General features: G+C 40.5%; 1 protein-coding gene across 1 annotated transcript in view; it reads right to left on the minus strand.

The window, feature by feature from the left end:
* Nucleotides 1-12080: 12080 nt before the first annotated feature.
* Nucleotides 12081-12277, minus strand: part of LOC145394480 (uncharacterized) — a 109966-nt gene continuing 109769 nt past the window's right edge. Inside the window, exon 11 of the mRNA XM_080268333.1 lies at nt 12081-12214. Within this exon, the coding sequence (XP_080124459.1) occupies nt 12081-12214 (134 nt within the window). The remainder of the gene's footprint in view (nt 12215-12277) is intronic.

Genomic DNA, 12277 nt, shown 5'->3' on the forward strand with positions numbered 1-12277 from the left:
GACAGATTCACTCTCAATGCTAGTATACAGGACGAGAAAGTGAATGCTACGTATTTTACTGAAAGAGAAATTGAATGCCTACAGTGACAATAAACTACTGTTACTGAAGGATACTTATGGATAAAGACTGTAGATATATATAAGTGTTATATAGTAATAGAAATATAAACTGTGAGTGTTTTTATGAATAATAAATGACAACACCAGCAGCAAATGATCGCAAGTGGGAAGGTCATACGCGCTCGTAATTTTCATTGTTTTCACAGTGTTTTTTTTAAAGTATGGATTCCAAACTATTTGAGAATCATAGAATAGCGTTTTTAGTGATAATATCAGGCTGTGGTAATCATATTACGGGTTGTCGGGAAGTGTAAAGTGGAGACTTCATTACCCAACTTCAGAGGCCTCCTCAAGTCCTACGGTACTCGACGAAGGCTCAACAAACATCCCATGAGAAAGCTGAAGGTATGTGCCATAAGCATAATTAATTATAATATTCTAGGACTAATAACTGATTTTTGGCAAATATTTTTAGAGAGTCTGACGGAGCGCGAATATGCCCGCGAGACACGCAAAGCAGGCAAAAACAACCCCGCGGTTTAGGGGTTAAGTTATCTCTTACAAACTCCGATCTGGAGTATTTGTTCATAGCAGTCGATCATTTCTCAAGCAACTGTGCCCTCTGGGCTCTCCAAAGTAGGACTGTTAGGACTGTCGCAGGTGCCCTTATAGATCATGCCATTTGTCTGTTCACTACCCCGTCTAATGTTATTACTGATGATGGTACAGTTTAAGAACAGTCTCCTTGATGAGATTTGTAAGCTGTATAACATCAACAAAATAATGTAATGTCATTCCCAACCATCCAGCTTCCAATGGCCTTGTTGAATGACAAAACAGAAAAGTTTTGAAGTGTTTGAGGCACCCAGGTTCTCAAAGTGTGTGTTGGGATGAGTGGATACCCCAAGTTGCGGCTTCTATCAATAGTTCGATCAACGCATCCATCAGCAAAACTCTAATCGTTATCTTATATGGGTTCAACAAAGACTCCCCTACTTCCATACTATCATCCAACCCTGGCCTACTTTATAGTTTGGATGATTATGTGAATATAAAAATGTCAGATTTTCAGACAAAAACATCAATGTAAGTCTGCATCATTTATCAGCATCAATGTCGGAGATCTAGTATTTGCCCTTTTGTTTACACGTATCTCAAAATTACAGGCCCACACCGCGTGATAACCAGGCAGGGTAAAAAACTTTAAATACAGGAACTATCCACAAGAAATATCAAGTGAGTGAATGCAGACGAATTTAAGCGTGCCCCAAGGTGTTGGAAGAGTCACATGGAGAAAATCCATCCTCTCCTCTTATACCTTACATTACTTTTTCTGACACCCCATCAAACACCCGTTCTTCCCCTCCTGTCAATGAATATTGCTCAAAATTGCTTTCTGCACACAAGCCTTCAGTTTCTTGCATAAAAATTATCGCCTCAACCACGTCCTCTTCACAATCATCTTCTTTAACTTAGATTTATTTTAGAGTGAAATATGTTGAGGGCCTATCTGCCGGTAGTGCTGACCCTCAAAGAGTCCAGGATGGGTGAGGACGCTGGCGCTGTAAGACCCGGGGCTCTGATCGGCTCAGGAGGCGAGGTAATAATGGTGGAAGATGTAGTCTCCTTGTGCTACGACATTGGGCCACTGGCTTCCGTAACTGTCGCCCTACCCCACTTCGCACATCTGCAGGATGAAATACAGGCCCTTCTGTCTACCATCGTGGAGAAACACAACCCGGATGCCTTCTGGTACCCTCTCTATTTATCTGTTCATTGGAAGGTTGAGTATGTTCATGAAAGATCTTAAATGACACTCTTCCTAAGCAAACACCCGTTGGTCGTTCACGTGTGAAGCCTGGTCTCTTTGATCTCGTGGGGTCTGGGTGGCCTTTTTGGTGTAGTGACTTCATGCGACCTCTGTGAATTCAAATTAAACCTTGCCGAGTTGGCTAATGCCCTTGAGTCTCAAAACAGTGTTCTCCATGTTCAACACTATGTTGCAGCTGAAAAGTCACACTATCGTGACCATGAAATAAGATACAAAAACCACACTGGCAGACGAAAAAGTATGTATTTCGAAATAGTTTCTGCGACAGCCATCGCCCTCTTCAGTGGATTAATAAAGAAAATGCAGGGGTATACAAAATTCCATGTAGAGACTATGATTTGGTTTATGTTAGTGAAATGGGTAGGAATTTAGACACTCGCAGTAAGGAACACAAGTGGGCTTATAAGATAGGCAACATAAATAACGCAGTGTACGTTCACTCTTCAGAAAACGACCATAGAATCGACTGGAATTTTAGCAAAATTTTGTACAGATGTAGTAACCGTAAGAAGCGTAGGATTGTGGAAGCTGTATTTGTAGAGATAAAATAATTTTAACCATAGAGAAGGAATGTAAAAATTAGATCCAATGATAAGAGGATTAGTGACCAGGTCCTTGCTGCCCCTTGTGATCCCTCACTCAGGTCTGGGACAGAGTAGAGGGAGAGTCAGGTGAGGTCACATCAGGTATGGTTGGAAAAAAAAAAAAAATGGTTACCCTGCATATAAACAGCTTCTCTGTAACTGAACGTACCATTCTTGGTCTGTAGATCCACTGAAGAGGGAGACAGCTGTCGCCGAAACTGTTTGGAAATACATTTTTCGTCTGCTAGTGTGGTTTTTTGTATACTATTTTGCTGAAGATCACGGTACATCTAAATGATGTAACAGAAACTCCAAATCACTTCTCGGATATTTTACAGAAACAAATCTCAGAGGTTAATATTGTATCTAAGTTGCTGTATGTCAAACTACATCTGGACAACCTACTGTACGATGATCTATGGACTACTATCTTCTCTACCAGGTCACAACCTTCGCTCGAATTCTAATTGACACTGACGGTGGTCGTGTCACTTTAGACCTAGTACTCATCTCTGATCACTCTGTATTGGAATGGGCTCACTCTACTTTTGACTTATTTCCAGTGGTCTCCCTCACCTCTTTAGAGATCTACTACCCAGTAGTACCTTCCTCACTAACCACTGTTGGTCACATCCCTCTCCGTTCTTCTGTCACGTTCGATCTCTTCCACATCATCCTTTTCCCTTTCTCATGCAATAACTTCTTGTTGCAGGCCTCTGTTTCCTCTGAATATCTCCTCCTATCTCACGAGCTTTTACATCCTCAAGCAACCTCAGCAAGTGTGCTTCTCATGTACCTACTTCTCGTTCTTGTGCTGCCTATCTTCTGGCGATCTTCTCTTGTAGCACTGCTCCCTGCAAATTCGCTTTGGTTCGTCATTTTTCTGTACAATCTGTCTGCTCCTTTTTACCGGCCCGCGAACTCTCAGCGCACAGTGCTCGTCTTGGTCATGTCCAATACTTCTTTTTCAGTACCCCAGTCTCTGCAGTGTGATTTGTAATGGAGCTCCTGGAAGTTCGGTGCTTGCAAGATGCTTGTATAAAGCTCCTGATTATTGTTCCTTTAAGTAAGAAACTGTGGTTACCCACTCTACTGTACACGTCAACACTGTGCACTTCGCTCCCACAAATATGAAGTTTTTCAACCCATCAGTGTAACCATCCACCTCCTTTCTGACAATCTAATCATTACATCCGAAAACTTACGCATGGTGGATTTTCTCAGAGTGATTTTGTCATGCATCAGTTTTCGTTGGCCTTCGGTCGTTCCTGGGTGAATGCGGCTTTTGTGTTTCCCCCTGTGGTTGTTTCCTATGTCGAATTTCTCATCACTATTTGTGAAGTTCATTGCTGTGTTGGACGAATGAAAAAGAGACTGCAAGAAATTAGAGTGGCCACAAGATTAGTAACGTCACCAAAGGACGTTGAAACTGGTCTTACTGAGTGCCGTTTGATGTGATTAGTTGAAATGAAAAGAACTTTTAACCTACTACTGAAGTGGAGAAATTTGTGTTAGTTGGAGGAAACTAAGTGACGTGATGAAAGATGGAAATTAAGTGACATAATGAGAAAGGAAATATCTCACATTATAGGAAAGAACCAGTATTATGCAGCTTTAATTTGTCTGAAAATGCAGGAACACCTAATTAACAGTGTGAACATTATTCAGTTGTTATGAGACATTACCGTTGCAGCTCTAGGCTAACCAACTGTCATGTTATCACTGTCACATGTGCAGGTAAACTGGACAGTATTTCTCTAATAATGTTCTTATAGAAAGGATTTCAATTATGAGGCGATTATGTAATCTTACGACTGCTAAGTATACTACTAATCCTTTCAAATAATTCGATATCATACTTATATACTCACTGTGATTATTATTATTATTATTAATATTATTATTATTATTATTATGTATACTACTTTGCGTTTCTGCCCGGAATCGTGCCAAGTCTGTTCTTCACTCTGCTAAAAATAATTTCATCCGTACTAAGTGCTCTCAATTCTCCAACTCGAATTCTTCCCGCTCCTTCTGGCACCTTGCCAAAAACCTTTCTAACAACTTTACCTCATCATCCTTCCCTCCTCTTTTCTACTCTGATGGTTCTGTAGCTATTTCTTCTACTGATAAAGCAGATCTCTTCGCACAGACTTTCTCCTCCAATTCCACCTTAGACAATTCCGGTGCTGTTCCTCCATCACTTCCCACCTCTGACTTCTTCATGGCTGACATTAAAATTTCTTCAGCTGATGTATTTTCTGCCATCACTGGCCTCAATACTAACAAGGCATATGGGCCTGATGGAGTCCCTCCTGTTGTACTCAAGAACTGTGCTTCTATGCTTACACCCTGTCTAGGCAAACTCTTTCGCCTTTGTCTGTCAACTTGTACCTTTCCTTATTGCTGGAAGTTTGCTCTCATTCAGCCAGTCCCAAAGAAGGGTGACCACTCCCAAACCTCCAACTATCGTCCAGTTGCTTTAACGTCGTGTATTTCAAAAGTTTTCAAGTCAATTCTCAATAGAAATATTTTAAGGCATCTTTCCTGTCACAACCTTCTTTCTGATCGCCAGTACGGGTTCCGTCAGGGACGCTCCACTGGCGATCTTCTCACCTACCTTTCAGACTCCTGGTCATCCTCCTTTCGGGACTTTGGCGAAAGCTTTGCCATTGCACTTGACATCTCAAAGGCTTTCGATGAAGTCTGGCAAAAATCTTTAATTTCCAAACTGCCCTCTTACGGTTTTTATCCTTCTATCTGTGCCTTCATCGCTAGCTTCCTTTCTGGTCGTTCTATATCTGCTGTTGTAGACGGCCATCGTTCTTCTCCTAGATCTATCAACAGTGGTGTTCCTCAGGGCTCTGTCCTATCACCAACTCTCTTCCTTTTATTCATCAATGACCTTCTAAGCTGTACATCTAACCCTATCCACTCATACGCTGATGACTCCACCCTTCACCTTTCCATTCGGTTCCCGCAACGCCCATCTCAGCAGTTACTTCAACAAACAAGGGATAAGGCTATGGCACACCTAATGTCTGACTTGGCTCGTATCTCTGACTGGGGTAAAAATAATCTTGTTGTTTTTAATGCATCTAAGACTCAGTTCTTACACCTATCAACCTGTCAAAATCTTCCACAGGTATACCCACTAATGTTTAATAATATTCAGCTTAATCCTTCATCATCCTTGAACATGCTTGGGGTTTCATTTACTCGGGACTTATCTTGGCAAGATCATATTACATCTCTTGTAAAATCTGCTTCCAAGAGATTGGGTGTGCTAAGCCGACTCCATTCTTTCTTTACCTCTGCACAATTGTTGACTCTATACAGGGGTTTTATCCGCCCCTGTGTGGAGTACAACTCTCATGTGTGGGGAGGCTCCCCATATACAGCTCTTCTCAATAGGGTGGAGTCAAAGACTTTTCGTCTCATTAACTCTCCTCCTCTTACTGACTCCCTTCAACCTCTGTCTTTTCGCCGCACTGTTGCATCTTTATCTCTTTTCTATCGCTACGTTAATGGTCACTGCACCTCTGAACAGTCTGCATGCATTCCTTCACCTTTATGACGGACGTGTAGCACCCGTCTAGCAGCAAACTCTCATCCCTTTTCTGTCCAACTCTCTAATGCAAGAGTTAAGCGTTACTCCCAGTCCTTCATTTATGCAACAGGTCAACTCTGGAACTGTCTCCCTCTGTCTGTATTTCCTGCTGCCTATGATCTCCAGTCTTTCAAACGCAGTGTGTCCAGGCATCTCGAAATGAATGGATCTTGAATTTGGCTCTCTCTTGTATATTGTTTTTCTCTTGGAGGGAACTCTTATTGCGGGCTTTAGGCCTTTGGTTCCTTCTTCCTCGCATAAAAAAAAAAAAAAACTTAATGTCTTTATAGTTTATACAGATTATAATTATTAACACCAACATTATTCACACCAGTTTTTAACCATCATATTATTAATTTTCACCAGGGCTATACAAATATAATATAAATATTATATTTCTCCAATTGGAATTACTTACACTGTATCATTGTATCTTATATTCTAAAGTATCCATTATTATACTTGTCTGTGCCTTGGGGGCCTTGCTACACTGTTTTTCTACCACATTTTTATTCATTTAATTCTCCATCCTCGATGTAACTGGACTCCCCATATAAATTCGAGGCAACTGGACTCCCCATTTACATTTTGCTCCATTGTGTCACGAGAGATAATTTTTACTAAACCGGGGAAAATTTGTGGCAACGATTTAATAATTTCTTACAAACTAGACTGATAGTAATGCATATTAGTATTATATCCAACGATGTGTAACAGCGAAATTGTAAGTGTGTACCTGGCCTACGTGACCGGTATTTGTAGTATTCAGCAAGCATCACATGCAAAAGATATTGATTTTGGTCGAGCAAGATGAGCAGCCCCGCTTCTCTCCAGCACTAGCATGAGTTCTGAGGCAGGGCTAGTATGGGCAGGTTCAGCTGGTCTGAATAAACGCCCATTATTTTCCATCGGACTTTGGTTTGATCTGATTTGGCGTTTAGGTGGTATACTGCCTATGGAAGTCAGATTTTTAATTTCGTTATTCAGTTCAGTTAACTGATTATTTTAACATAATATGATTTGCCACGTAAATAATTTAGTACATTTCAGAAATAACGATGTTATGAAAGATTGTGTGACCGATATATATATATATATATATATATATATATATATATATATATATATATATAAATATATATGTATATATATATATATATATATATATATATATATATATATATATATATAAATATATATATATATATATATATATATATATATAGATATATAGATAGATATATAGATATATATATATATAGATAAATAGGTAGATAGAAAGACAGATATACAGTAGATATAGATATAAATGCATATACTATATATATATATATATATATATATATATATATATATATATATTATATATGAGTCAATAGTTACTAAGATCCTTATCTATCTATTTATCTATCTATACATATACACTGTAAAGAGAGAGAGAGAGAGAGAGAGAGAGAGAGAGAGAGAGAGAGAGAGACAGACAGACAGACAGACAGACAGACAGACAGTCAGATAGATAAGGATCTTAGTAACTATTGACTCCTTAGCCTATTACCAGTTATTTACAAATTAATCACTGAAGTCCATACGAACAGAATAACAATGAATCTGGAAGAAAACCAACCTTGTGAATTGTCAGGATTCCGAAGCAGGCATTCGACTATTGATCATCTACACACAATGAATCAGGTAACTGAGTAAACTACAGAATGTAATAAGTCTCTGTGCTTAGGTTTTGTTGATTACGAAAAGGCACACAGCATTTTCAAATTAACTGCGGAAACAAGTAGTAAATGAGAACATTGTAAAACTGCTTGAAAACATATATAAAAAAAGGAACTGCACCAGTTACACTACATAAAGACTCGGGAGGTGGGGGGGGGGGGATAAGATTGAGAAAGGCGTGAACCATGGAGATACAGTTTAAAGAAAATTATTTACAGTATGTCTGGAAAGTATTGTTAGAAAGGCTGACTGGGAGGACAAAGGAGTAAACTTAAATGGAAAAAAGATGACATTGTCCCATTCTCAAAAACAGCAGAAGCATTACATTACAAATGTTAAAAGACCTAAATGGAGAAAAAGCCTCAAAGTATGGTTATAGATAATTCAGAGTAAAACTAAATGTTCAATTCAAGTGTACCTAAGAACTTCATCAGAATAAGCGAAGCAGTTCTTGAAGAATCGAGGAGTAAAATCACATGAGACAAATACTAAAAGTAACGAAAGACCATGACAACAAATTAAAAAGATCCATGACAACTGGAGGGAATGCTTTCGATAAACATAAAGGCAGCATGAAAAGTAGCTTGTCATTATATATGAAAATGAAAGTATATAACGAATGTGAAACCTCAGCGACGACGTACGGTTGTGAGACCTGTAAACTCACAAACTAGATGGAAAATCAACTAATCAGTTTCAAAGAGTACGGCAATGGTAACAGAAAGGGCAGTGTTGGGAATATATTTAATAGACAGGAAAAGATCAACTCGAGCGAGAGAACAGGCTAAAGTCAGAGACATCATAGTACTTACAGCATAAAATAACAGGACCAGAGGTGAGCAAGTCACGTAGCAAGAATAAGGGATGACCAATGGAGCCAGAGGTGACGGGCTGGGCTTCAAGAGACTGAAGGCGTAGCAGAAAAAGGCCAGTCAGGAGATTGAATAATGAGATAAAGAAGTGTGCTGGCAAAACGTGGCAGAGATCTGCTCAGTCAAGAATTCGTGGAAAAGTCTGGGGGGTGACCTTTGTCCAGCAGTGTACTTGCAATGGCGATGATGATGATGATATATATGTATATATCATATATAATTTATACAGATATCCAATGTAATTCAAATGTGGGGCTTCCCTCTTTATTTATGTTTCCGAGCAGTTTTACAATAGCATAATATTATTCTGTTATGATCAGTAATCGAATACCTCCCTTGGAATCCTACCTGCTCACGAGGTTGGTTTTCCCCCGAATGTGTTGTTATTCTGTTGGTAAGGACTACAGCCAAGAGTTTGTAAATAGCTGGTAATAAGCTAATAGTCGATAGTTACTAAGATCTTTTGAGTCACCTTTCTTGTAAAGCAAAATAACTATTGCATTACACCATGTTTTGGATTTTCTTTCTACACTGAGAAAATAAGTGTATGAGCCTGTTCTGTACTTCTACTCCTGCATCCGAATGTAAATCTGCCACTAATACATCTTCTCCTGGGGCTTTCCCTGTTTTATACTTTTAAGATATATATATATATATATATATATATATATATATATATATATATATATATATATATATATATATATATATATATATATATATATATATATATACTGTATACGTGTGTGTGTGTGTGGGGAGAGAGAGAGAGAGAGAGAGAGAGAGAGAGAGAGAGAGAGAGAGAGAATTTAATAGCAGTGGTAGTCTATAGCAGTTCTCACTCACGCACATTTACTAGAATGTAGAGTGAAGTGACGCTTTAATGGGAGTATGGATTTCTTGATAATTTTCGGTTGTAACTGAGTTTTGCATCACCATACTATTTATTGTTCTGCAGGATAGTTCAAGCGATGTGACAAGTTTTTTTTTTTTTCCATAAATGAATATTTTCCATTATCGATGTTTTTATCGGTATATGTTCCTTTATGTGAATATGTTGATATATTTAAATTCGGTGCAATACTGAGTGTTCATTCAGTAACACTGTGAATGACAATGCTGGCTTTTATTTGGGAAAGATAATTGAAACTGTTGCTTAGTGCGACTTTGTGCATTTCATAAACAGTAGGTAAACATACAGATTTACTTACACAGTACTTACAAGAAATTGATAGCAAAACATAAAATTAATAAAATAAATATGGTGTGAAGGGAAGGCATCTGAAGTGTACCCCGCTTAAGGGGTCACCTTGACGTGGTGGTGCGGCTTGAACCGTGGCTAGCCATACCACCTACTCTGGAGGAGTGCCTACCTTTGTAGGGCTTGGCATTTGTCAGCCTCGTGGACCAAGCATCCCTCCTACATACAGGAGGAGGGCTGGCAATGTTGCTTATCCCAGCTCATTTTTCATTTGGGTGGGGTTTTTGTCCCCGAACGTGTTTGCCGTGCGTGGTGTCCCGTATTGCTTAGAGACATGAGTCCTGGACGTTGAGTAGTGCTGTGCGATACGCCCTGCAGCTAGCAACACATCTCTTTGGTCCTCTATTCTGACTGGACAGACGACGTGGTTGGGCTCGGCCAGGTCAGTTGGCTGGTCACTTGTTGGCTAGGGTCAAGTGGGCACTGGGGTGCCAGGTGGTTCCTATCGTCCTGAAGTCACCCTTGCCCGGGTTCCCCAGTGGTTACTCGCGTATACTCTCTCACTACCTCTGGGGTCGCCAGTGGTGTCATCCCTGGCATATGACCTCCCTTTGCTGGGCTCAGTGGTGGGGAAATGAAGGCCTTTTGTTTGTATCACATAATTGATTATTTCTTAAATGAATTGGCCGCTGACCCGACAACACGACATGGCTAAAGGACCTTCTCTTGACTCTCTATCTCTTGTGGCGACCCTGGAGCCTTACGAGGCAGCCAGTGGACGCCGACCTCCAGCTGGGGGGTCCCGCCATCGTCCCATTAGAGTTATCTGGTCTGTTCTTGACCCAGAGAAACAAAGTGTCATTCATAAAGTTTGTGGTAATGTGCTCCAAAGAAGGGGTGGACCTGAGGAAGTGTGATGTGTTCACCATGCATAGAGGATTGGTGGAAATTTGTGGTAAGTCCCCTAAGGTTGTCACTTAGGCTGGTAGTAATTTGACGGTAGAAGTGCCTGATGCAGATACGAGTGCTAGTATGTTGTCCCTGAACTTTTGGGGGAATCAGTGTGTATCTTGTTTTCCTCATGATTCCTTAAATTCCTTTAAAGGTATAGTTTATGCCAGACATTTGATGATGCATGATGAGACACGATTAACAAGAGAGCTTGCTGATCAACATGTTGTAAAGATGGAGAGAATTAAGAAGAAGGTGTGTGATGATATAGTTCCAATGCCGACACTGATCATTGCATTTGACCTTCTCCATGTTTCTGAGGTTTTGACTGCTGGTTGACTTCGTTTTTGAGTTCAAGAGTATGTTCCCATGCCAAAGAGATGTTTTCATTGCCAACGTTATGGTCACATTGGTCGGTCTTGTCGGTGCCTTGCCCTCGGCCTGCCTTCAGTGTGTTTTATGTGGGGTGGACATTCATGAAGGGAAGGATTGCATTGGTCCTGTGTCTTGTGTTAACTGTGGCGGCAGCCATGGAGCATCTTCTAAGTCATGTGATCAGTACAGATCTGAGAAGGAAGTTTTGACCCTACATACCTAGGAAAGGCAGAGTTTTCCTGAGGCTAAGGATCGTGTGCAAACGATGTTTGTTTGCCAAGGTGTTACGTTTGCTGCTTTAGTCTCCAGATTGAGTCCAAGGGTCTCTTCTTGGGATACAACTTCCAAGTCACATTCAGTGGCACAGGTTTCTGTTTCTGACAATGGTTTTGTTTCTGAGGCATCCTCTTCAGACATAGTTCCAGTTCAACCAGCTTCTCACGAATCTCAAGTCTTCACAACCGTCAAATGCAGTCCCTTCTCCATTCTCTGTTTGTGGTGTATCTCATGAATCTTCTCAACCTTCAAATGCAGTGTCTTCTCCAGTCTCTGTTTGTGGTGCATATCACTAGTCTTACCATCCCTCAAATGAAGAGGCTTCTCTAGTCAGTGTTTGTGATGACGCTCGAGTCTTGCCAACCCCGACTCCAGAGTCTTCTCCAATCCCTGTCCCCTTTTCTGACCATCATACATAGCCACAACTTGCAGTTGCTAAATCTAGCTATTTACGCAGATCACATATTCCTCAGGCTTCTAAGCTTACACCTACTACCCAACATGGTCCTTCTGGTGCACCAAAACATGGTAGGGGATCATCTGAGTCGGTTTTGGTGGCGGATCCCCCAAGCAAACTCTCTGCCAAGGAAGTCAATCAGAGGCGGCCTAATGATGCTGCTTCTGGGGGTTCTTGTCCCAGGGACGTGTTGGAGGTGGCTGGTGCAAGGGTTGGTGCATCCTCTGTTGCTACCTCTGATAATGCTACTGTGTCAGGTCTTGTTTCTCCAGCTTTACAGCCAACCCAGTAAATGATAACAAACATATTTCCAAACATCCTGTACGGCTTCTAGC

The sequence above is a fragment of the Coenobita brevimanus genome, chromosome 27 (genome assembly GCF_032717465.1).
Source record: "Coenobita brevimanus isolate Jiangsu-jjx chromosome 27, ASM3271746v2, whole genome shotgun sequence".
In the NCBI taxonomy this organism is placed as follows: domain Eukaryota; kingdom Metazoa; phylum Arthropoda; class Malacostraca; order Decapoda; family Coenobitidae; genus Coenobita; species Coenobita brevimanus.